At 30.1% G+C, this 27086-nt stretch overlaps 1 protein-coding gene and 1 long non-coding RNA gene across 3 annotated transcripts in view; both read left to right on the forward strand.

Annotated features, from left to right (window-relative positions):
* The window catches only part of TAF2 (TBP-associated factor 2), a 28629-nt gene extending 25568 nt beyond the window's left edge, over positions 1 to 3061 (forward strand). Inside the window, exons 21-25 of the mRNA XM_082909958.1 lie at positions 113 to 171; positions 261 to 351; positions 425 to 590; positions 703 to 886; positions 1512 to 3061. Of these exons, the coding sequence (XP_082766084.1) occupies positions 113 to 171; positions 261 to 351; positions 425 to 590; positions 703 to 886; positions 1512 to 2901 (1890 nt within the window). The 3' untranslated portion in view covers positions 2902 to 3061. The remainder of the gene's footprint in view (positions 1 to 112; positions 172 to 260; positions 352 to 424; positions 591 to 702; positions 887 to 1511) is intronic.
* An 18063-nt stretch (positions 3062 to 21124) lies between these two features.
* LOC114309206 (uncharacterized) overlaps positions 21125 to 27086 on the forward strand; it is a 62713-nt gene continuing 56751 nt past the window's right edge. The window contains exon 1 of one of the 2 annotated variants that reach the window (XR_014357202.1): positions 21125 to 21294. This is a non-coding gene — a long non-coding RNA (uncharacterized LOC114309206). The remainder of the gene's footprint in view (positions 21295 to 27086) is intronic. The other variant, XR_014357201.1, reaches the window with a different exon arrangement.

Genomic DNA, 27086 nt, shown 5'->3' on the forward strand with positions numbered 1-27086 from the left:
ACGGGTGGCGGTAACCACCAAAACTGTTACGTAATGGCGTTACGTAACGGTTGCGGCCGCTTTTTAAAATCTTGCTTCTAACTTTTTTTGGTGCTCTTAAATCCTGTTGCAGAGTATTCCCTTTTTATCGTCTCTTCTCAAGCGCATCGATCGGCTTTTGCAATTTGACAGGTGTATACACTCTCTGAGTAATGGATAGAATGAATTATATCAACTTATACCTGTAATTGATTGCATGTATATGGAATGGCATGTACCAGGCTTATGCCAAGCTACAATGGTATCTTGATGATCAGCTGCATCCGAACATTAACTCAAGTCGCACTGAAGCTTTCTGAATTCATCCCTCTTGTAAGTATTTTCCCCTTCCTCTCACAATACTTGCAAAATGGTTTTTTACTTCTTACCTCTGTTTCTGGTTCAGGATCGTGTGATTGAACTAATCAAACCATTTCGGGATTTAAAGACAATGTGGCAAGTCAGAATTGAAGCAAGTGAAGCTCTCCTTGATCTTGAGTTCCACTGTAAAGGCATTAATGTGGCATTAATGTTGTTCATTAAATACTTAGAAGAAGAGCCATCCTTGAGAGGTATTACTCTACTCTCTTTAATTAGATGAATCTTCTTTCCCCTGGTTCAATTGCCCCTTACCAATGAGTTGCTTTGTTCTATTCTTGCCAAAATTTTGGTTCTCGATTACAGGGCAGGCGAAGTTGGGTCACCATGTTACGCGTCTATGCCAGATAAGAAGTGGATCTGATTCTGATGACGATATAAAGAGTGAAACTCTTGTGTCTTTACTCCGTCTGCTTGAAAGTCCTATGGCATTCAACAATGTTAATCTTCGACACTATTTGTTTTGCGTGTTACAAGTCCTTTCAGGAAGGTAATCAAACTATCATTACCCTCAAAATACTAAAATATCTACAACTCAACATTTTTATTGAGGTATTTCAGTGATTTGATAATTCATAACTTTATGATAATGTTTCTTTGGTCATGGTTGATTGTAACTAGTGAAATAACTTATTATATTCGGAAGTCGGTGTCGATTCACCATATTGGTCCATAATTGCTCTTTTTATCATCATTTGAGTCGTCCCAAGGTTTATTTTATAATTCCAAAAAAATTGGAAAGAGCATTCTAAATGCTTATGTGTAACCCACAATGTAAGACTACATTGTTTATAGTTTTACATTATATAACTCCAATGTAACACATTTTACGTAGTGAAAGAAGAAATTGTGTATTTTAACAATATTTGTTTTCTTTAAACATCTGTAAATGAATTTATTCTGAAGAGTATTGAAGGCCTAGATTTTAACATTCAGATGAAATGTGTAGACATATATAGTTATATATATATAATCGTTTGTTGATATTGTTTTACTTTTCCAAAACCGGCGTCAGTAAGGTAAAGTGAAGTGTTGTTTAATCGATGGTGGTTGTAGATGCCAGTGTTTTACTTCTGCATCAATGTTCCTAAACTTGAACTCTGATCTTTTTTCAGGCCCCCGACACTTTACGGAGTCCCAAGAGATGAAACTATGCGAATGGGCCATGCAGAGACTTGCAGTGAACTGAAAAATATTTTTGCAGCTCTTGTTAAGCAATCAAAGCCTGTGGAGCCTCCCATGGATGCCCCTAATATATTACACATGGAGCCTACTGTGGACATCTCTAACCCATCACCAAATACGTACCATACTATGGACATCCCTGACTTCCCATGTCCAGACCCTACTGCAGACATGTCTAACCTATCACAACCTGAGCCCACTGTGGACATTATTAACCTAACACAACCTGAGCCCAATGTGGACATTCTTAACGTATCACAACCTGAGCCCACTGTGGACATTCTTAACCCATCACATCTAGAGCCTACTGCAGATCCTCTCGTGCATACTCCTAACTTCTCACATGACGGTTTAGTTATTCCGGAAGCTTCCAAGGAAGCTGACACTGTTTCAAACAGTCATGAGCGGAGGAAACCAGTGGTTAAGATTCGGGTCAAACAATCTGTGGCATCAAGTAGAGCTGAAGATGTTGATAATGCAACGGTTGAAAAATCTCTAGGCGGGCATAATGATGCTGATCATGGGCCGAGCAGTTCTATTTCTGTGGACGCACCCCAAAGAAATTTTGTTGAGGCTGTGAGCGTAAGCAATCAAAATCTTGAAGAAGTCAACTCGTGTCATGATCCTGGTTCCCGGATGACTGCCAGCATTGGCAGTGCCAAACTTGCGAGCGGTGATGAACTCGGAAAGGAACTCCAGTGCACTGCAGACTCTAGCAAAGTTTCCACGCTCCCTCAAACTGATGATCGATCTTCACCAAGTATCGCAAAGGATAACGGAGGGACGACTAAAATGCAAAAATATGTTAGTCTTCAAACCCTTTCTGTCACAAGACACGGTGTTGATAGTGTTTCATTGGATACTCATTCGCATGGGAAGGAGAGAGCAAAGAAGAAAGACAAGGAGAAGAAACGGAAACGGGACGACCGCAAAGGTCGCCGAGACAATCCAGAGTATTTAGAACAGAAACGGTTGAAGAAGGAGAAGAAGCAGAAGAAAAAAGAGATGGCAAAGGTATCTTCTTTGGTAGATTTGCAAAATACGAAAGGTAAACCCCAAACAAAATTGGTAATGTTTGGTGAGGAAGCAAAGAAAGTTGAATTTGAAACTAGGTTAACAACAATGGTGAGTCAAGAGGCTAAATCATCATCGGTGGAGATTCAAGGTAAGGAACAAATTGTGCAATTGAATGCGGGCGACACCGGTGGTGGATCGAATTTAGTGACAAAGATGATGGATAGCCGAGCTGACGCATCGGAAGCAAGTTCTTCCCACAAATTTCGAATTAAAATTAAAAACCGAACGCTCAACAAATCGTAATGAATGCAATTTTGAGGTCTTATTGGAATTGAAACTTCTAATGAGTTGTATATGTTCATATTTTTGGGCATGTGTGTAGAAGTAGGTGGTAGTGTGAGAAACTGCTTGTATTGATGGCTAATATTATCAATCCAAAGGTGATATTGTTTCTTGTTGTCTATTGTTTAATTTATCTTTGTTTTTAATTTTGAAAGTGAACTTTTCAAATTTGAGGTTATTTAGTGGGTGGTGCAAAATTGCGAAATAGAGTTTTCTTGCTTTGTGGGGGAAATGACAATGTAACAAATGAAGAGTATATTGAAGGTGAATTTTGAGAGATTGATCAAGTAAGTCTTATATTTTGGATTTGAAATTTATTTAGTTTTATATTTTTTATTGTGATTTATATTTTTTATTGTGATCTATTTGCATACAAGAAACTAAGTGAACGGGAGAGAAAGTTAGGGAAATTAAGGATACTGGTTTTAAACTATATTATAGTGGTAAGGATAGATGCAGGAATGGGGTAGGAATCATAATTGTCAAGGGTCTTGTGGAAATTGTAGTGGCGGTCACTAGGAAAGGAGATAGGATTATGCTAGTTAAACTAGTTATTGGAAGGAATATAGTGAGCATTATTAGCGTATACGCTCCTCAAGTAGGGTTAGATGATCAGACTCAGAGGGATTTTTGGGAGTAAATGGATGAGATCTTACAGGAGATACCCGTAGGAGAGAACTTGGTTATAGGTGGAGATTTTAATGGCCATGTGGGTACAGATAAACTAGGTTATGAAAGGGTGCATGGTGGATACGGTTTTGGTGACAAAAATGAGGCTGGAGAGAGTATCTTAGATTTTGCGTTGGTTTCTGACCTAGTGGCAGCCAATACTATGTATAAGAAGAGGGAGGAGCATTTGATAACCTTTAAGAGTGGATTAGTTAAGAGTCAAATAGATTACTTATTAGTGAGAAAAGTGGACCGCCTAAAATGCAATGATTGTAAGGTGATTCCTGGAGAGAGTCTAATCTCTCAACATAGGATTTTGGTACTAGATTTATGTTTTAGAGGGCAATACCAAGCTAAGAAGGATGGTGGGCGTCGTAGGACGAGATGGTGGGACCTAAAAGGGGATAAACTAAAAATATTTAAGAATTGAATGGATAAGGAAGGTACTTGGGACTTAGAAGGTGATGTTAACACTATGTGGAACTCGATAGCCAATTGTATGAGGAGAATCTCAAGGGAAGTGCTCGGAGAGTCGAAAGGAACGAGACCCAGCTCTAGGAAAACTTGGTAGTGGAGAGAAGAGGTTCAAACGGTAGTTAAGGCAAAAAAAGAGTGCTTTAAAAAGTGGCAGAAGGATAGAACTGAGGAAAACCTTAAGAGTTATAGATTAGCTAATAAGGAGGTCAAGAAAGTAGTGAGAGAGACCAAGTTGAAAGTATATGATGACCTATACACTAGACTAGATAGTAAGGAGGGAGAGAAGAGGGTATACAAACTTGCTAAGATACGAGAGAGGAAAACAAGAGATTTTAATCAAATAAAGTACATCAAAAGTGAGGATTCTAAGGTATTGGTGAAGGATGATGAGATTAAGGAAAGATGGAAGAATTATTTTGAGAAACTATTAAATGAGGAACATGGAGGTACGACAATAAGGGAATAAATAACTAGTAACATGATAAACCAAGACTATAGGTTCTATCGCAGGATCAGGAACTTTGAAGTGGAAATTGCACTTAAGAAAATGAAATCAAATAAGGCTTTAGGACCCGATGATATCCCTATTGAAGCTTGGAAGTGTTTGGGTAAAAAGGGAGTTGGTTGGTTGACTAGGTTGTTTAGCAAAATTTTGTTGACTAGGAACATGCCAGATGAGTGGAGGAAGAGTATTTTAGTACCAATCTATAAGAATAAAGGTGATGTCCAGAATTGTAACAACTATAGAGGAATCAAGCTAATGTGTCATATAATGAAAGTGTGGGAGAGGGTGGTGGAACGCCGATTGCGAAATATAACAGAGGTGTCAGGGAATCAATTTGGGTTTATGCTTGGTAGGTCAACAATGTAAACGATCTATCTTTTGAGGAGAGTAATAGAAAAGTATAAAGAAAAGAAAAGAGACATTCATATGGTGTTTATCGACTTTGAGAAAGCATATGACAGAGTGCCCCGAGATATAATATGGTGAGTGTTAGAGAAGAAATGGGTGACAAAAGGTTACATTGATGTGATTAGGGACATGTATGAAGGGTTGGTGACCACTATTAGATTGCCAGCTGGAGAGACAAATGAATTTTCTATCACTGTAGGGTTATACCAATGATCTACCTTAAGTCCTTATCTTTTTGCTTTAGTTATGGACGAATTGACGATAAATATGCAAGATGACGTGCCATGGTGCATGCTTTTTGCAGACGATATTGTGCTAGTGGATGAGACTAGAAAAGGAGTTAACACAAAGTTAGAGATTTGGAGAAAAACTCTTAAATCTAAAGGATTCCGGATAAGCAGAACTAAGACAGAATACATGGAGTGTAAATTTAGTAACAGTAACAATGAAAGCAGAGGAGAAGTGAAGATTGAGAACCTAGAATTGCCTAAGAGTGAACATTTTCGTTATTTAGGGTCGATTATCACAACAGCGGGAGAGATTGATGCAGATGTGGCCCATAGGATTCAGGCGGGATGGTGTAAGTGGAGAAGTGCGTCTGGGGTATTGTGCGATAAACGAATACCCACTAGATTAAAAGGTAAGTTTTATAGAACGGCTATTAGACCAGCTATGTTGTATAGGACGGAGTGTTGGGCAACCAAGAAACAACGTGTAGATAAGATGAGTGTGGCTGAGATGAGGATGCTAAGGTGGATGTGCGGTAAGACTAGACAAGACAGGATTATGAATGAGTGTATTCGGAAATGGGTAGGAGTAGCACCAACAGAAGATAAGTTGAGAGAGAATCGTTTGAGATGGTTTGGTCATATTCAACGGAGACCAACAGAGGTAGTGGTGAAGAGATGCGATGCTGTAACGGTAGATGGAAGTGTTAGGGGACAGGGTAGGCCTAGATTAACGTTGACTAGCGTTTTAAATAAAGATATGAATCTACTTAATTTGACTAATGAAATGGCCTTTGATAGGGCCGCGTGGAGAAGAAGGATTTATGTAACCGACCCCATTTAATGGGACTTAAGGCTTGGTTTGGTTTGGTTTGGTTTGGTTATTTAGTGTTTTTAGATGTGTAATGATTCATTTGTTCACCATATTGGAGTGTCATTTTGGAAAAAACACATTAAAGAATTTTTTAACATCACATCATACTCGTCACGTTAGAGTGTTACATTTAGAAAAAATGTATTAAAAAGTTTATAATATTTTTAGAGTGTCACATCATATCTATCACGTTGGAGAGTCAAATGTCACGTTTGGGAAAAGTACACTAAGGAGTTTTTAATTTTTTAAGTGTTACATCATATTTGTCACATTGTCACGTTTGAGAAAAGTACACTAACTAAGGAGATTTTATTTTTTTTAAAGGGTCACATCATGTCGGCCACATTGTCACATTAGGGAAAAGTATTGCGTTTGGCAGAATTTTAGAATTATGATTTGAGAATAGAATTGTATTTTGAGTTTATGAGTTTTGAAATTATAATATGAGTGTGGAAAATTTGTTTGATTATGAGTTTTGAATTGAGTTTGGAATAATTGATATGAAATATGATATTTGATTAAAAAACTTACAACTTATAACTAAATACACAATCCAAAATTCTATTCAAAACTCATAAAAAATTTAAAAAAATTCGGAACATTTTTTTTTATTTCATACATAAAAAATAACAGGTGCCAACTGCCAAAAAAAATGCACTGTCTCGGTCAACTTGCCGGACGTTTGGGAGGATGACCGAATAGGCCAAATTTCAAAATTCAAATGTTGCCTGAAACGTGTTTTCAAAAGTGGTGTGAAATTAAATTTTGAAAGTTATAACAAACACCATACTCAAATATAGGTGTGGAGTCATGATTAAAACTCCACACCAAACAGACTCCACACCAAACACAGCCTTTCTTTTTTTTAGAGTAAAAGTTTTAGAGTGTTACATCATATCCGTCATGTTGTCACATTTAGGAAAAGTATACTAAGGAATTTTTAATTTTTTTGGAGTGTCACATTAATACATGTCACATTAATAAAAGGGTAAAGTTATCCACAAAAACACTACCAAAATAAAAAATAGGACCACACAGAAAAAACTCTCCACTAATAGGACTTAACAGATCAATAGAAAAAATTTAAGACTAATTGGAGTACTTGTTTGTGAGATGGAATTGATTGGTAAATATCTCAAAATTTTGATTGTGACATTTTTTATTTATTTTTATATTATATGAAACTGATTTTTATATTTTTTGAGACACAGAAGTACTAATTAATTTTTTGTATTAATTTTTTTTAGCAAGTCCATCTTTCAATTGGCATTATGGTTGATCCATTTTATTATTTTACATTTGAGTTGATTTTAGATATGTTGTTATCAATTTTAATGTGGGTAAATTATATTTACTTTTCCTAAGATTCAAAAACAAGACAATAAGATTTACAAGTTTAGTATAATTACATAGGAGATTTGGTCAAAACTAAGGTTACAAATTAATAGAGCCGTGCGTGAACAGATTCAAACTTGACTCAATAAAAGCTCGTTTAAACTCGGTTCGTTAAATTTTGTTTTGCATTTGAGCTCGAACTCATTAAAATTTTAATAAACAAGTCCAAATATACTAAAATTCATCTTGTAAATTCGGTTTGTTAGTTAACTCGTTTGACATTTATTATTTATATATTAAATAACGTAAGAATATGTATAAAAATAAGATAATTTTGTTATTTATATATTTAAAAAATGTAACTGTAAGTAATAGCTAACTATAGGTAATACATTTATATAATAGTGATAATAGATATTATTATTTTGGTAAAATATTGACTTTTTTTTTAGTATGTTTTTATATATATATATTATATAATTTTATAATTAAAATTTCAATTGTAACTTTAATTTCATATGCAAATATGAATTTATAATTTTTTTTAGCTTGTTAAGGCTTGAGTACGAACTCATTAAAATTTTAATAAAAAAATTAAATGTACTAAAGCTTGGCTCGATTTGTTTCCAGCCCTAATCAAAACCTTTCATAATAAAACTTTAATGCATTAAGGATAATGATAAAAAAAATTATTTGAGAAGTTCAACACACACTACTATTAACAAAATATTTTTAGTAACTAATTTAATATTTTAAACTTCAAAATGATATATTTTAATAAAATTAGTAGTTTTAAAATTTTTTCATCAAAATCTATCAAATAATATCCAGGTTAACTATGAAGTATTTTTTAAAAAAAACTTTACTGTCATAATTGATGTAAATAGTAAAATTTTATAGTGAATTAAAATAAAATTTTACTGTTGATGTTAGTTTCAATAGTAAAAAAAATTACGACTTTTTTTTAAAGTATTTTATTACGATTTATTTAAAGAATTTCATAACCAACATAGATTTTATTTAATAGATATTAAGGAGAGGATTCTAAAACAATAATTTTATTAAAAATCAATATACAAATCAAAAGTTATATCATTTCAAAATTTTAAATATAAAAGTAGTTACTAAGGGTAAGATTGTTTATAAAAAAAAGGCGAATTACACTAAAGTTCTCTATAATTTAAGAAAAATTCTATTTTTATACACTTGATTAACTCAGTGTACATCTTTTCTATAAATTTTTTTATTATATTTCTATCTTTCAATCAAATTACCAACACACCCTTCCCTCTCTCCCTCCCTCTCTCCCAACTCAATCCTAACCTTTGCCATTGCTGACCACCAGGAGCCACCTCCCTCCCTTCCAATCATCATTACTAGATTAAATTGGACTTATCCATGTGTTCTGCATATGTTAGACAAATACATTTAGGAAGCATACATTGGTATAACTACATTTTCACAATTTTTTTTTTTTCTTTTTCAAGTTGTTATTCCAGCATTGTCGAAGGATGCCTTTTGTCTTACAATTTATGGAAGCAACACAACATATTTGATGAATGTTATGCTGACTTTTAAATTGCTTGATGAATTTTAGTCAACTTTTACAAAGAAATTTTGAACTTTTTGATAGTTATGCGTCGTTTTTTTTTTCTCTCCAGACTTTGCGTTTATATTTTTAGAGAACTTTTTTGTGGAATGCTCCCATGGATTATTTGTGAATGCTGCAGAAATTAATGACGCTATATATTAGTATTAGTTTTTACTTGGCTTGATAGAATTACATTCCATTCTATTATTGTTCGTGCATTTACTTCTACACATCAGATTTTACATTTAAGCTGAAATTTATTTTGTTTTATTTTTTGTATTTTACTTTAGAAATGCCTTTTTTTTTTATTCAATATGTACTTTGATGATTATACATCTAATGTAATATGACATGCTAGGCTTAAATTGTTATGGGAGTAAAAATTGTTATGGTTAGGATTTGTTGGAGAAGATGAGGGTAGTTTAGTATTATCTAAAAATTATTGGGGTGTATTGAGACAAAATTAAAAGTTTTAATATGTCTATGTTGTGAACTGAGTAAATGGTGTACACCAAGATAAGTAATAGTGTGTAAATAGAATTACCCATAATTTAGGGCTTGTGTTACTTTGATCCCTAATTTTTTAATTGTAACACATTTGACCTTGAATTTTGAATCTTTTTTTCCAAATAAGGACAATTGAATATACCATTACTCAATTTCAAGGGCAAAGTCATCAATTTGATAAAATATAAACTAATTTGACAAAAATAAATATCAAAAAAATATTTTAAAATATTTTAAAATTGTTTCTATCCACCAATGATAAAATTATGTAAAATTGGTAAATATTTTACACATTTCATTTATTTATTTATTACCAAATTAATTTTTATTATATGTTTGGATAATCATGTAACAAGTGGTTATTTTTATTTTCATTAAATTAGTTTCGATTTTTTCAAAAATCAAATATGACGACAACTTTGATATCATTATTAAATCAAAAAATTCAAAACTAAAAACATTTCATGTATTAAATATATCGATTGCACATTAAAAGTTTAGCAACCATCCATTACATGATCATAATTCAAACATATAATAAAAATTATTTGGGTAAAAAAATAAATAAATTTGTAAAAGATTTATCAATTTTACATAATTTTATTTTTGGTGTGTAAAAATAATTTTTAAAAGTTCAAAAATATTTTTTTGACATTTATTTTTGTCAAATTAGTTTATATTTTATCAAATTGACGACTTTGCCCTTGAACTTGAGTAATAGTATCTTCAATTGCCCTTATTTGAAGCATGATTCAAAATTCAAATTCAAATATGTCATAATTGAAAAGTCAAGGATCAAAGTGACACAAGTCCCAAACTATAGGGACTAGTAGTGTAATTCGCTCATAAGAAAATGAAAACAAATTTATTTGTACTAGATGAAAGATGCGCTTTTTCTATAGGACCCTTGCAAATTAAAAAAGTTTGGATTGTCCTTCTCACTTTAAAGGCGACCAATGAAGGACTTTTGACCAAATATCTCTAGAGAGTTTTGTTGAAGTTTTAATTTACATAATATTTAGTCATATTTTCATTGGTCTTGTTAGTTATATGGATAGAAAAATAACGTTGTCATATCTTTTATATAAAATATATATTTTGCATATTTATTTTTGTGTCTTTACATAATTTATATTAGTTTCGATTACTTTAACCTTATTAAAAAGGAAGTCAGTGTAATTATCAAAAATCTTAAGACTTGAGGCCCCGTTTTTTCTAGTGAGAAAATTATTAGTACAGTGAGATTAAGTAAGGAGATTATTTTAATGTGATGGTATTAGGTTGGAAATGTAAGATAAATTGTGTTTGTTTGTGCAATATATAGTGATAGAGGGCTGCTACTAGCACCGACCTAATTTCTTTGGACCCTCTCATTTCTATTTTTTTTTATTACAATTATACCCTGAAGTAAAATTATATTAAAGGACAACCTTTAATGGAATATCCATCCACCAAATGAAGACAATTAAAATGATTCTCCACAATATTATACACCCACTTCCACCTCCATCCCCGCCTAAATGTATTCCTCGCCAATCTAAACCCTAAACTTATTCCTCTTTATCACTATCTGTTAGCAAAAATTCAGTTTAGGCCCAATCGATAGTGATTGATCGATAGATTTAAACAAATTTTAATAAACACAAAAAAGACCAGACTTTGTGGTTGAGTTCTATGCCCTAAACAGATTAAGGACTTCCTTGGAGGTAATTAAGTAAATAAGGATTGAAACAAAAAAGAATATGTATTTATTCAATTAATTTGTCACTTGCTATCAGTTACATAAACCTAAACAAGAACAAAAAAATACAACAATCGACAGAAAAAAGAAAAGTGGGGGGTTGGAATAGCTACTTGATTAATCTACTCCTAAAAAGGCTAAGTTAACCTACTCCTAGATAAACTCTTTGCGAGTGTTTTTGATGATTGAGATATGCTTTTTCATTCTTCAAGTCCACTTTTTATATTTGCTTGGCCACCTCATGTTGTAACCATCAATCCATGATCTTCTTTGATCTTTGCTCCACTAAACAATATCCTATCTTCATAGAATCTATGATCTTCTTTGATTTTTGCTCCACTCAACCATATCTCATATTTGATAGGAACCATTTTACAGATTTGGTGCTCAATTTAATCTTGGCTCCTTGATCTCAACAACTAACTTTCAAATTGCCGCAATTGCTAACTTCTGACTCTCCATTTAATATATCATCATGACATATCCTTAACACATCTATCACGCCACGTTAGCATGCTTGTCGACAGAGATAATAATAAAAAAACAAATATGGCCAAAGTTATTTTTAAAAATAGTCTATGGTCTTAATCGGTAGATCATAATCGAACTTGGCCATAATCAATTAGGCCATAATCGACAGAAAAATAAAATGTGGTGCAAACAATGCCCCCTATTTAAATGGATTGAAGAATGAAATACAATTAAATAATTTATAAGATGTTTTACCACAATCAACAGAAAATATTTTATAGTACAAATAATTTGACTTCTTGAAAAGTTATATTATACCTATAGTAATCTATCACTGTCGATTTGGGAACACTCCATCTTTGGCTCTGTCGAGTGACATAACAAAGAGCCACATCCCTTATTTTTAAAACAAAACAAGTCTCTCTTAACAATATTTTGACTAAAGAGAATTCACTACATATAGCGTTTTTCAACCATTATTGTTTTTCAAACCATGTTAGCATGTCTGTCGACAGAAATAAAAACAAATGTGGTCAAAATTATTATTTGAAAATAGTTTATGATTTCAATCAACAGACCATAATCGAACTTGGCCATAATTAATTGGTCACAATTGACAGAAAAATATAATGTGTAATTAATTGGCTCTCTGTCGATACAAAGTATAACCAATTGGCCATCGACTATTAAACTGGCATGTGTCGACACTAAACAATTAGCCATTAAATTGGCCCTCATGCAAAGCATAACCAATTAGCCGTTGGCCATTATTGGTTTGACCAAGTATTGGCTATTATATAGCCATTTTTTCCCTCCATCAAACTTACAAAAGATATTATTTTTGTTAACCAGTTCATCAAAACAAACTTTTGATGTGAACCACAAACCTATGGTGGTCGTTGGGTAACAGAAACCATAATATCAAATGGTTTTAGAAAGTCAAAACTTTTGACAAATTTAACAATGTCAAAAATTCAAATTCAACAAATGTGGGTTGTTCATAATTTTCAGCCATGTTTGGCTTAAAATCATGCCCCCCCACGTTCATAATTTTCAGCCGTGTTTGGCTTAAAATTATGCCCCCCCCCCAAGTGAATCTTCACCATTATTTTGTGATGAATTTTTAATATTTTTTTAGAGAAGAGGTTGTTCTTCTTTTTTAGTCGTTAATGACTTGTCATTTTTTGCCACTTTTGGCAAAACATCATGCCCCCCCAAGTGAACTTTTATCATCTCAATATTTTTTGAAAGAAGGGATTGTTTTTTAATTTTAACCATTAATGGCCTATGAAAATTTTTCAAAGTCATATTATCTTTATGACTTGGTGTGCTAACTCTTCGAGCTACATACCTTGCCTCTTCATGAATGATTGGCTCTTCAAAACTATACGTATTAACTTTATGAGCCACATTATTTTCATATCTTAATTTTTCATTGGCCATTATGCCTTCTATTTTTTGTTTCCAATATAGAATTTCTTCATCAATTAGGAAAATTTGGCCTTCAAGTCGATGAATTTTTTCATCGTAGTAATTTAAATCTCTTTGTGTAAAATAATATGGAGATGACGAAATTATTTGAAATCTTTGCCTACAAAGAGAATTAATTTCTTCTTTTAGGGCCAAGATTTCACTCCTGCACCAATAGATTTCATCATCACAATGACAAATCATTCTTTTCACATCATTTGTCATGTCATTATGTTGGCAATAAGCAGTAGAACCACCACCATAACACTGACAATTTTTAGAATATAAGGTATTCCATTAATAATCTGTATCCATGGGAATAATGCCACTCCATTGGTAGTTTGCATTCATAAGTTCACAAGATGTAAACATATCTGTTGAAAGCATGATTCCATAAGGATAAGTCTACTTCTTCACCATAAGGATAAAGTCTATGTCTTAAATAAATTCAATTTATGTTAGCAAAAATTCAATTTAGGCCCAATCGATAGTGATTGATCGATAGACTTAAACAAATTTTAATAAACACAAAAAAGACCAGACTTTGTGGCTGAGTTCTATGTCTTAAATATATTAAGGACTTCCTTGGAGGTAATTTAGTAAAGAAGAATTGAAACATAAATTAAAGAATATATATTTATTCAATTAATTTGTCACTTGCTAGCAGTTACATAAACCTAAACAAGAACAAAGAAACGAAAAATATAGTAATCGACAGAAAGAAGAGAAGTGGGGAGTTGGAATAGCTACTTATTTAATCTACTCCTAAAAATGCTAAGTTAACCTACTCCTAGATGAACTATTTGCAAGTGTTTTTGATGATTGAGATGTAATTTTTCATTCTTCAAGTCCTCTTTTTATACTTGCTTGGCTACCTCATGTTGTAGCCATCAATCCATGATCTTCCTTGATCTTTGTTCCACTCAACCATATCCTTTCTTTATAGAATCCACAATCTTCCTTGATTTTTGCTTCACTCAACCATATCCCATATTTGATAGGAATTATTTTACAGATTTGGTGCTTGATTTGATCTTGGCTCCTTGATGTCAACAACTAACTTTCAAATGGTTGCAATTGCTAACTTTTTGGCTCTCCATTTAACATGTTATCATGCCACGTCCTTAACACATCTATCACGCCACGTAAGCATGCTTGCCGACAGAGAAAATAATAATAAAAACAAATGTGGCCAAGGTTATTTTTAAAAATAGTCTATGATCTTAATTGACAGACCATAATCGAACTTGACCATAACCAATCAGGCCATAATTGACAAAAAAATAAAATATGGTGCAAACACTATCCTAAATCCTAAACTTATTCCTCTTCGTCGTTTTTGTAAAAATGGTGATTACAACAACTCTGATGAGGTTGGCGTTGCATTAGTAGGTTATCTATCTTGCATTAACGATTCTTGATTGTTTTCGAAGGTTACTGTTTTGTTTGAGCTTGTTCGATACTGGTTTGCCGATTGTTATGGTTTTGTTTCGTAATATAGTACTGAACAAAAATATTTAGTTTGGTAGGTGGGTTCTGAACAGTAATATTTTGTACGCCATTGATATGCCGAACGGTTCCATTTTATAGGATTTCCTCCATATTGTGTTTTTCTGAGGGTTTGTCCCTCTAAAACTCCATGTATTGAGGGTTTTATTCCAAAAAAACCTAAAAAAATAAAATGTGATGGGGAGTTAGAGGTTACCTGAGAGAAGGAGAAAGAAATTGTTAAAGAGATTTCCAACGAGATTTTTGATTGAAAGATTTTCAACTAACAGTAGAAGGAGAAATAGAGGGACCATTGTTCATTGAGAGAAGGAGAAAGAGATAGTTGATTTATCGTTCTTCAACATGAAAGGATGTGCAAAATTATGTGGGTGTGTACTTTGGTGTAATGATATTATGAATAAGGACAAAATTGGTATTAAGAATTAGTTTAGGGTGGGGGTTTTAAGAAAGGGGAGGTCCAAAGAAATTAGGTAGATACTAATAGTTGGCCTCACAGTGATATTAGTTGATTGGGATTAAATTTATAAAATTACGTAAAAGTCCTTATTATATAAAGGGTTGAGTTTCTCTCATGTTGGAATCTCAACATGACAGAACTTGAGAGGTCCGTAGGGCCCAACACGGGTCTCATTTCGATAATCTGAACCGTTCATTTTATAAGACTCACAATATATATTATCTATTAAAAAAAATAGTTCGATCTAACAATCGTAACTTTTTATTTTGTTGCATTTGTCTCTAAAATAGTAAACGACATATATATATATATATATATATATATTTGAAATAGACCATCTATTTTTTAGAGGCAAATGCGATAAAATAAAAATGTTACAATTATCGGATTGCTCTAATTTTTTTCATGGGTAATATACATTGTGAGCCTTAAAAATGAATTGTTCGGATTATCGAAATGAGGCCCATGTTGGGTCCTTTGAGCTCCTTAGGTTCTGTTGTGTTAAGATCCCAACATGAGAGAAATCCAACCCTTATATAAAATATGCCTTTGTTGTTTTTGTAAATTGAGGGTCAAAGTACAATTTCTACCTTTAATTTCATAGGATTAAATATCAATAAATGAGATTCCTAGTCCTCTTCTTGGAAAAGGGTTTCATAATTTCATAAGGCTCTTAGCCTCCGTTTGGAAAGTGGATTAGTTTTTTGACTTTTTAGCTTTTTTAGCTATTTGAGCCTGGGCTCAAAAGCTTGGTTTGGGAAGGGCTTTTTGATTTTTTTGAATTTTCTTGTGAGAGAAGAGTATAATGATTATGGATTGGATGTGATGTTTTGTCTGTTGTGATGCAAATAGCCTATTCTGTTTTTTGTGGTCCAAAGAGCCAAAAGAACCCAAATGAGCTCTTCCCAAATGACACCTTAATCTCATGACTACTTTTCAAAACAAATATGATTTTTTGAATCCCACCTAACTAGTAGTACAATCTCATCCTTTAACTCTAAAAACAAATGAAAAACATCCCATGAAATGTATCATAAATTTTTTTTATCCTTTGATTAATGTGTGGTGTTTTATTGTATGTGTAATTTAAAGGTGAAAAATCTTTCATGATCATTTTCATGATATTGTTTTCATGATCCGTAACATTACTCACAAAGAAACAAGGCCTGAGTCTTATGACAAAATAAATACATAATTTTTAATTTTATTAATTTAAATACTAATATTTTGAATTATTTTCAATTTAAATAATTTACCTATTTTTGTTAAGTAAAATTGACTAAGAAATTGATATTTTAGTTATTATACTCAATGTGGATGTACAAAAACTGTCTAAAATACTATTTTTCTTTGAGTTTAATGACTAAAATATCAAATTTTTTTTCTTCTAATTTACTTAACAAAAATGGGGCAGTTACAATAAAATGATATAAACTCAAAATAATTGCAAAGAGATGGAAATACAAGATTTAAGAACCATGATTGGTAGCTCGAATTTCATCTTGCCTCGAATGGCTTGAATTTTGGCTTGCCAATCGACCGGCTGGTCATCCAGCAAAAAGGTTAACAGTCACGGTCGACACGGTGACAACCACGGCAGACAAATATTTCATTGATTGTCTGGGTGGTCGTCCGATAAGCACAAATTTAGGCTATTCAGGCAAGCTCAATTTGAGCTACCAAGAGTTATTCAGAATTGCACAATCTAATGCATGAATTGCTTGTACTTTCATGACATTGTAATTATATTGAGTTGATATCATTTTTTTTTTTTTTTTTGCAATTCTCCTAACAAAAATAAAAAATAATTTAAATTAAAAATAAATCAAAAGATCAATTAAAAAATTTAAAATTTATTTTATTTTTATTTTTTTGCAATTCTCCTAACAAAAATAAAAAATGATTTAAATTAAAAATAAATTAAAAGATCAATTAAAAAATTTAAAATTTAAAATTTATTTTATCGTAAGACTCCAACACTAAATTCTTTTTATAACTTTTCCTAAAATAAATTATGTAAATTTGTATAGTAAAATTGATAGAATCTACAAATAAAAAACAGTATCCATGAAATTATGGAGGGATGGCCCTAACAAATGAGAGAAGAATAGTAGGTGGAGAGATCACTGCAATAATTCCAGAAGATTGTGTTGGACGGGAAATGAGGGATCCTTCGAACCTTTCGCCTCCAAAACTAGGATATCCCTAGTTTTTTTTTTGGTATTTTTTTTTTGTTACCCAATGAATCTATTTTATTATTATTATTAACTAAGAAAAAACCACCATTTTTACTCTCCATTAAATAGGATCTAAGAAAGATAAATTAAATGCAAACTTATTTTCTAACATGATTTGAATAATTTGTCGAAAATGAATGTACCCGAATTCGGACTCCTTGGAAAAACTGCACTCAAAACTAGCACAATGGCGAAAAAAATTCTAGGAACTTATCGAGAAATTTTGTAATATATTAGACCTATAGTTTAGGTGTTATGTCCTAATTGTAAAGGGTTTAGTAATTTTTTCTCATGTGTTAGATAAAATAATTATCTGTTCCCTCTTATTAGAAAATCAAAAGTAGTTGGTTAATGCATCTGTTAGAGTCAAGTGTTAGTTGCAAACAAAATTATATTTCTTATACTTAATTAAAGTTGTTAGTGACCATGTTAGTGTAAGATGTTAATTTAGATGCTAATGGTAAAGAGTTTTTAACAAAGTAGAGAAAGTGAAAGAACAGAGAAAAACCAGCAAATGGATGGAGCTGTGTCACATTTTTTCCCCCTCATATAACTGAGTAGACTAATTAAACTGCATCTCGACTAATTTCAAAATTTTGAAATTAACAATCAAATAAACTTCTAGTGATCTTTTGAGATGAGTCGAACTCGAAATCTTAAATCTTTTTTTCTTTTTTGATAATTTAGCATCCGGCCCACATGACTTATTTAAAGCCAAAATAAAGCCTTACATAGATCAAAATATTAAATCTTATTCTTAAATTTTTATGGCTTGATCAATCACTTGAATTGCTATGTCACCTATAGAAAACAAGAGGAAATTGCTATTTGTTTGGGAACATGCTAATTTAGTAACTTTTTGACTAATTGGTTAAAATATAAGCTAAAAAAAACTAATATGTTTAGGATGACTTTTTGGCTTTTTATGAAAAGATGTGCAAAAGGAAAGAGAATCTTTGACTTTTTGGTATAGGTTGTTGGCTTTTTGACTAATTTAATAATTTTTTGACTTTTTGACTCAAATGGAGGGTTTCCAAACGAGGCTTTACTATTATTATTATTATTCTTGTAAAATACATTAAAGTGGGAGTATTTTTTCTTAACATATACCTTAATATTTTGAATAATGTTATATATACTAATTATTATACCAACTAGTATACCAATTGATGATGTGGCATAATTTAAGATGTTTTTGATATTTATAATATAATTAATGAATGGAATCAACAATAATATCATAATTAGGGTTGGTACACTAATTAATACACTAATTGGTACATGTAACACTACCGTAATATTTTTAGTGCAACACTTTATGACATAATAAATATTAATACACATAATTTTAATACTTTTATCAAAATGTCCTTATTTAACTATAAAATCAATCACTTAATAGATCGAACCTAATCCACAGTTTCTCCGACTCGGACTCTTGCCCAATTAATTATAAAGAGGGCGCCTAAGTTCCTATGAGGTGAAGTTTTAAGTTTGACTTTGTAAAAAGACATTAATTTATATTGTAATTTAATTACTAATATATAACGCTATTTTTATTATTTGAAGAAATAAATCCACAATTTCTCCTATTTTAGGGCGAGCAAGAATCTTCTAGAGTGATTTTTTTTTAAAGTTTCCTAAAGTGCTACAGTGTATGGTTGAGATTTATTGGCAAGTCACATCAATTTTTCTGATGTGACTTGCCAGTAAATTTCAACCATACAATATAACACTCTAAGAAACTTTAGGAAAATTTCACTCTACAGGATCCTTGGTGTTTTAGGGCACCCTTACATGATATGCCAACAGCCAAAGCCTCATAAGCCTTAGCCGTACATGAACCAGTCCGCAAGAAGATCACACAAATTGTGCCACGCACGCTTATCTATGTAACCATCCATTTCAAACCCACGAACCTTAGCCCTATCAATATGTCAACAGTTGCTATCAACACTGTTACTAACACCTATCATGAATCACTCTCCGCTATACACACACATATATATATATATATATATATATATTTATAAAGTCAAGTTTGACAACTCTAAAATAATTCATCTTTTTATTTTTTCTTCATCATATCACTTCTTTATTTTTATGCACATCTTTTTATAAAAAGATAAAAAGTACAGTTATTTAGGTCATCCCAAACAATCCCTAACTGTTTATGTAATTCAAAAAATATATATATTATAAGAATAATGTAGGGACATAATTAAAATTTCATTATCGGAGGGAAAAAAGGTAAATAAATTTTTTTTATCATATATATAAACATACATGTTATGTATAATATAATATATAAACTATATATACACAAAAAAAAAACTCAAATATTATAAAAATAATCTCTAATAGGTTTGGTAGAAAATAAAAAAAGAACATGAGATATTTTATTTATAAAATAAGATATATATTTTAAAAGTGTTCATGGTAAATAAATTTTTTTACAAAAATAAGGGAGCCATGGCTTCCCATATTTTTTCCTGCTTTCATCCCTTGTTTAAGTGGTAAGCATATATTTTTTTTATATCAAATTCATGATCTTGGTTTTGAGTATCATCCTTCTCTTGATACAATTTTTATATAAACACCAATTATAGGGCTATTTTGAAAAAAAATTAAAAATATAAGACGTTAACACTATCAAAAACTTTCACATATATAATAGTATAGGTAAAAAATATATCTATTTATGCTACATATAAAGAAAATGATGAATTTGCTGCCTTTAAATACACATTATGTATGTCTTCCTTCTAGCATATATATACACACGAGGACACCCCAGGGGTGAATTGTTAAATTTATAAAATATAAATTTTGATTTGAATATGAATTTTATGAGTTTCAGTAGACAAGTCCATTACAAGAGTCAATTATATAAAGGTATTGTGGATAGTTTAGCGATAGTACAACAATTTATTTGACCTAGAGTCTTAAAGATACAAGAGTCAATTATATAAAGGTATTGTGGATAGTTTAGAGATAGTACAAAAATTTATTTGACAAAGAGTCTTAAAGATACTAACGCTATGTTGGGTTGTTTTGGAAAGTTGGTAAAAAGTTAACTTTTTGACTTTTTGACTTTTTTAGTGATTTTTTTGACAAAAAGTTGGGTTGTTTTGGGTAAAAAAGTTGACTTTTTTTGCTAAAAAAGCTAAAAAGCCAACTTTTTGGCTTTTAACCATTGTTCCCAAAAGAGCCCGTTTATTTGGGTAGAAATTTTTTTTTAATAAAAATTATTTTTTATAGAGTTTTTTTTTAAAAAAATATTTTTGAAATAAAATATTTTTTTTATGTTTGATGGTGATGGCAGTGGAATGAAGGTGGAGGTGGTAGCGTGTTGGTAGAGTGGTGGCAGCAATAATGAGTGACAGTAGTAATGTGATGATATTGATCATCATAGTGTGAGGTAAATAAATTTAATTTATCTTACTTTTTTTTTTTAATTTAATACGATTATACTAATAATTTCATAACTGAAGGGGGAAAAAAAAAAAAAATTATAGTGGTGTGCATGTGTAAGCAAAAGTGGTAATAGGAATAGGAATAGGAATAGGTTGTATTTAATTTTTGTGATCTTTCTTTTCCGGATTTCTTGCTTTCTGCTAGTCTATTGACCTTTGAGGCCTCTCACTTAGTTATCACAATTTACAACTTATTTTAACTTTTGCTATGCTAGCTCAGTACTATATATATATACATAAATATATCTATATACTGTATATGGTATGTCTACCTTTTTGCCTTCTCTCTCTTTTAACTATGCTGTTCCTTTTGCTCTTTCTTGGGTGTGTTCCAAAATTTTCTTTTGGTGGAAAAAGTTTCCAGGAAAATGCGTGCAAGGAAAAGAAAGTTGCAATCCAGGTTTGTCTAAACCCTACTTTGGAACATTTTCCATTCTCTCTCTCTCTCTCGCCGTTTGGGGTTGTTTTTATATCTTGAAACTTTTATGTTTTGTGTATTGTTTTTTGTTTTTTCTGAATAAAATCTTCAGAACCCACCAAAATAAATAAATTGATCTCATTTGTACTATTGTTAATCCTCTCTCTGCATTTACTTATACGTCTTGGAACTTTATGTTTGTTTAATTATATCTAAACAAACTTCTAAAACCACTCATCCCAACAAATAAAATTCTCATTTACCAACATCATTTCATAGAAAATAAATGTTGCATTCATACATATGTATATATAAATATGGTTAAGGATCTAAATATTTTTTTTTTTAAGTGCATAAAATCTGATCACAAATCTGAACATAATTTGTTCATATGACCGAGGTGGGTCTTTACTAAGGCCTTGTTTGGGATGATAGATTGTTAGTAAAAAATTCTTTATTTTATTATACATCTTTTCGTTAAGATTCAACTAAAGTGACTAATTTCTAAACGAGACCTAAGACTTTACATCTGATTGGATGTTATACATCTAGAAGAGCATTCAAAAATTTGGAAGTGCATAAAATCTAATGGTAATTTTATAAAATTATTATCAATTTATGGAAAAATTAATGATTTTAATTATTAATATTTATAAAATTTATCATTTATTTGTAATTATTTTTTGAGACTTGCACTGATCTGAAACTCTTCTTAGAATCTAACTAGACACAATTCAGCCTTCCTTTGGAACGTGGATTGACATTTTGGGTTTTTTTTTTTTTTTTGATTATTTTAGTCCGGGTTAAAAAACTTTGTTTGAGATAGACTTTTTAGTTTTTTTTTATTTTTTTTTATTTTATTTTTGTGAGAAAAAAAATGAAATTATGTTTTGAATATAACATTTTGTCTTATTAGTTTTATAGTATATTTTATTTTATTTTATTTTTTTGGACTATTTTACCCCAAAAAGTTCATACCAAACATAGCCTCATTCACATAAGATAAATCTTACGAAATTTTTGAGTCTATTGTATTTGATTATGTACACGTATAGAAGAACTATTAAGGATCCTCCTCTATTATCAAGTATTTATGTTCTCAAATAATTGTAGAATATTTTGAAATAACAATACTAAACGTTCAGAGAATTTATCCAGAAAACCAATCTTATAGTTATGGTTGAGATTAATTGCAAATCTGGATCTTGCAACACGCACCACCACATATCAATTTTTTAAAGATATGGACAAATTTTTTTTGGTAAATAATTTTACTGGTTTTGAAGACATATCTAAAAATTTCCATTTTAAGGGCAAAGTAGTTAATTTGATAAAATATAAACTAGTTTGATAAAAATAATAACAATGATAAAGAGTTTTAATTTTGGAGCTCTAATGATGTGATAAGAGAAAAAAGAAAAAAAAAACAAAAACACAGGCACATACATTACATTACATTACATTACATTACATGTGGGTCTTACTCTTTATCACATCACTAAATCTTTCTTTTTAGAATTCTAAAATTAGAGTTATCAATCTTTATTCTTTTCTCTAATAGACAAATTAGTATTGATGGATTCATGATTAAGATAGATATCAATTTAAAAATCCCGGGTTTTATGTGAAAAAAAAAAAAAAAAAATCACGTTTAGTTCGTTACCAGCGTTAAACTAAGGTCTTTTGTAATTCTTTTTGACATTTGGTTTTAACCTCTTTTTTTTTTTTGGTATTTAGTTAATTTTTTAAAAATATTTTGCCAATCTTTTTAAATTTTTTTAGGGTTTTCTATATTTAAAGGCACTAAAATTTCTTTTAAATGAAATAAATTCAATAAAAATTATTAAAAATGTCAAAAACAAAAATTTTAAAAAATCAATGAAAAGTACTTTTTGTTTTTCAAACCCTGTGAAGCATACGATACAAAGGATTGATATTCTCTTACAGACGGTGATAAAAGATACAAACCAAAGAAAAATAAATTAAAACTAAAGCCATGTGTAATTGTGATATAATATTATTTAGAAAAAATTAATGAAATATCTCTCTTCAACTTTGACTAGTAGGAGAGGTCTAATATGTTTTTTTTTTATTAGTTAAGATCTTTCGATAAAATTTCTTTGTAATCATATTTTGTGAAAATTGAAATTTCTCTCTGTTGAGGCAAAAAAAAATTTTGTCGAATTTTTTTTATAAAAATGTTGAAGGATCTCTATTATTATAAAAATATTATATGTCATTTACTTTATAGACCTTTAAAAGAATTCTCTTATTATTTAAACAGAGTGATTTTTGACTAATATATTCAAATATTTCCTTCTGCCCAATTTTTACTATTACACTAAATAATACTTGCATAAAAAAATATGAAAAATGCCTTAGACCCCCAGCTGGGGTGCTGGGGGTCTTCTCCTATTGGCCCAAAAAATTGTTTTTTTTTTTATTTTTTTTATTTTTTTATTTTCGGCCATTACCAGCCCCCCACGTGGAGGTGGGGGGGGGGGGGGGTGCTGGGGATCTCTCCTGGAGACCGAAAAAATATGAAGAAAATTAAATATAAATAGAAACTTGAAACAAAAAGGAGAATCAATTTTAATTGCAATACATATGAATGTAGAAAAACAAAAAAAGAAAAGAAAGTAATAACATGATTGTTTTAACAATTTGCCTCTCAAGCTCTCCCTCCTCATTCTTCCCTCTTTCTCTTCCTTCAACTACCCTCTTCAGCTACTGGCCAACCTCTCATCTTTTTGTAATTAATTGTCTCAATTCAAAGGTTATTTATTTGTAATTTTTAAAAAAAATAATGGTATACGTACTAATTAGTGTACTAACTAGTGTACCAATTGATAGTGTGACATAATTTAAGATATTTTTTATATTTATAATTTGTATAATAAGGGGTTGTTTAGGGTGTCCTAAATAAGTGTACTTTTTGTCTTTTTAGACTAAAAATTGAAGAAGAAAATATAGATGTTTGAGTTAACTTTTTGACTTTGTATAGAAAAATGTGTAATAAAAAATTGTAAAAATTAATTTGTAGGGAAAAATTCGGATTGGAAATTGTGCAGCCATAATTGTTGACTTTTGATAAATAGTGTTAACTTTTTGACTTTTTGAGTAACTTTTTGACTTTTTGACTTTTTTACCATATGCCAAACTTGACCTAAGTGAAGGTCAATAATAATATCATAATTAGTGTTGATACATTAATTAAAATTGATATATGTAATACCATTATTTTCTAAAATATATATAGTATTAATGTTTCTATTTCTATTTAAGCTTTTAAGTCTTCTATAAAAATTAAATAGTAAAGTGTAATCGTCGATATTCAACAAAATAAATAAATAAATAAAATTAGATTATCGAAGTAATTTCGAATTTCACATATGAACATGATCAAACAAGTGATGTGACAATAATGAAACAAGTGACGTGACATTAACATTATCGTTAAGTTAAAACGGAAAAATAATAATAGAGTTATAATTTTAAAATTTTAAAAAGAGTTGTGAATATGTGATAAGAGAAAAAAAAATCAAAAATATAAACACGCATCACATCATATTATATATGAATTTAACTCCTTGCCATATCATTAGAATTATTTTTAAAGCTCTAACATTAAAATTCTCAATCTCTATTCATATGCTATAGTATGGGTTGTTTTAAAAAGTAAGTTAAAAATTAATTTTTGATTTTTTTTTTTTACTTTTATTGAATAAACGTATAAAAAAATAAAATAGGTTAAAAATTAAAAAATAATTTTTAAGGGCATCTCCAACTGGTCATTTTTTTTTTTTTTGGGACCAAATTTGAATAGAAGCTTTCTTGATATCAAGTGATCCAACTGAGTCTCGTCAAACCATCGGTTGACTGGCTAGTATAAATTTTTGTCTTGAAGCGATCATTCGAGGGGGACATTCAATGGTAAAAATTTAACGACAATGAATAATAATTTCATGAAAGGCATCAACATCCTTGGTTTGATAAAAGATTTGAAAAATCTTAAATTTGATGAATTGTTGGAATAGTAAAAAGTAGGATGAGGGGTCACTGCGGTGGTGCCCCTGCTGTGCTGTTTAAAACGGCACTGTTTTTTTTTTTTTTGGTCTTTTTGAGGATTACATTAACTTCTTATTTCATTACCACAAAAAAAAAAAGAAAGAAAAAAGGAAGAAGAAGACGACGAAGAAGAAGAAGGGACACAGTTTCACCTTTTTTTTTTGTTTTTTTCATGTTCTCATTATGTTTTTTTTTTTTTATGGCAAGAAATAAGAAGTTAATGTAATCCTCAAAAAGAAAAAAAAAAAAAAAAACGGTGTCATTTTGAACAGCATAGCAGGGGACACCACCGCAGTGACCCCTCATTTTATACTATGCTCTATTTGATGAACCATTAGAGATGATCTAACCTAGTACCCATATATCTTATAAAATATATGTACTATATGCTCCTTATTACATATTATTTTAATAAATATTATATATTTTTTTAGTATTATGATAATTTGTTAATAAAAACTAAAATTACATATTTTATAATAATGTTACGGATTTTTTTCATAATGTTATGCATTTTGAGGTACAAAGATTTTTTAATCACAAAATGTGTAATAAAAATATATAATATATACCATAAAAATACATGATAATCAGTGGCGGAGTCAAAAAATTAATTTAGAGTGGGTATTTACTAATTATAATAATTTTTACAAAAATATTTCATGTAAATTTTTTACGATTGATTTCAGGAAACATAAAAAAAAAAAAATTTATTTGTAACTAGTGTATCATGAATAATACAAAAAAAAAATATGGATATAAGTTTTAAAATAAATTATATAATGATAAATTATTTTTTGATACAAAATTTGATTAAAAATTCTATATAATGGTAATACCACGTCATCATTGGTATGTAACATCACCCACTAATAGTAAATAAATGCATAAAGAGTTAACCTCACATGTCAAATGTAACTAACAATTTAATAAATTTCATATCTTTATAGTGAGATTATTTATACTCGTATATCACTAATAATGACATCGTCGTTACATTAAAAAATTTTCATAGTTATTATGATTTATTTATAATAGTCTCTTTATTTTTAATCAAAACAATCGTTATTGTTTTCATAATTTTTAAAATGTCATTGACATTTCACTTTAATAATATTTTTTTAATTTTTAATTTTAATTTTTTTTTTATATTTGCAAAAAAAAAAAAAAAAAAATTCAGGGAGACACGTGACCCCCTGATCACATGCGCCCTCCGCCACTGATGACAATTTATATACACACTTTTGAAAGGATACACCATAGATACATAACAAGATATATACACACTTGAAAGAATACACCACAGATTTTCCTAGTACGTAAAACACTTTTGTACCAAACAAGTTTTGTCATTACTAAAAACATCAAAAAAATCCAAATAACCAATTAATTTATTCTTTAAAATAAGTTAAAAAATTAAAAATTAGAAAACCTAGCTCATAAAAATAAATAAAAAATAAAAAAAATCAAACTTTTGCTATTTACCAAACAATATAAAGTTAAAAGTAAATTTTTTTTGACTTTTTGACTTTTTTAGATTATATCACCTCTTTACGTTTTTTAAAAAACAAAATAAATTAAAAAGTTAATTTTCAACAAACTTCTAAAATCATTTATAAAATTTAAAAGTCATAAGTGTATTAAATAACTAATTCATTAATCTTAATGAAGTTACATAATATTATTTACAACAATGGTAAAGAATT

The sequence above is a fragment of the Camellia sinensis genome, chromosome 15 (genome assembly GCF_055761805.1).
Source record: "Camellia sinensis isolate YWXY chromosome 15, ASM5576180v1, whole genome shotgun sequence".
NCBI classification, from domain to species: Eukaryota; Viridiplantae; Streptophyta; class Magnoliopsida; order Ericales; family Theaceae; genus Camellia; species Camellia sinensis.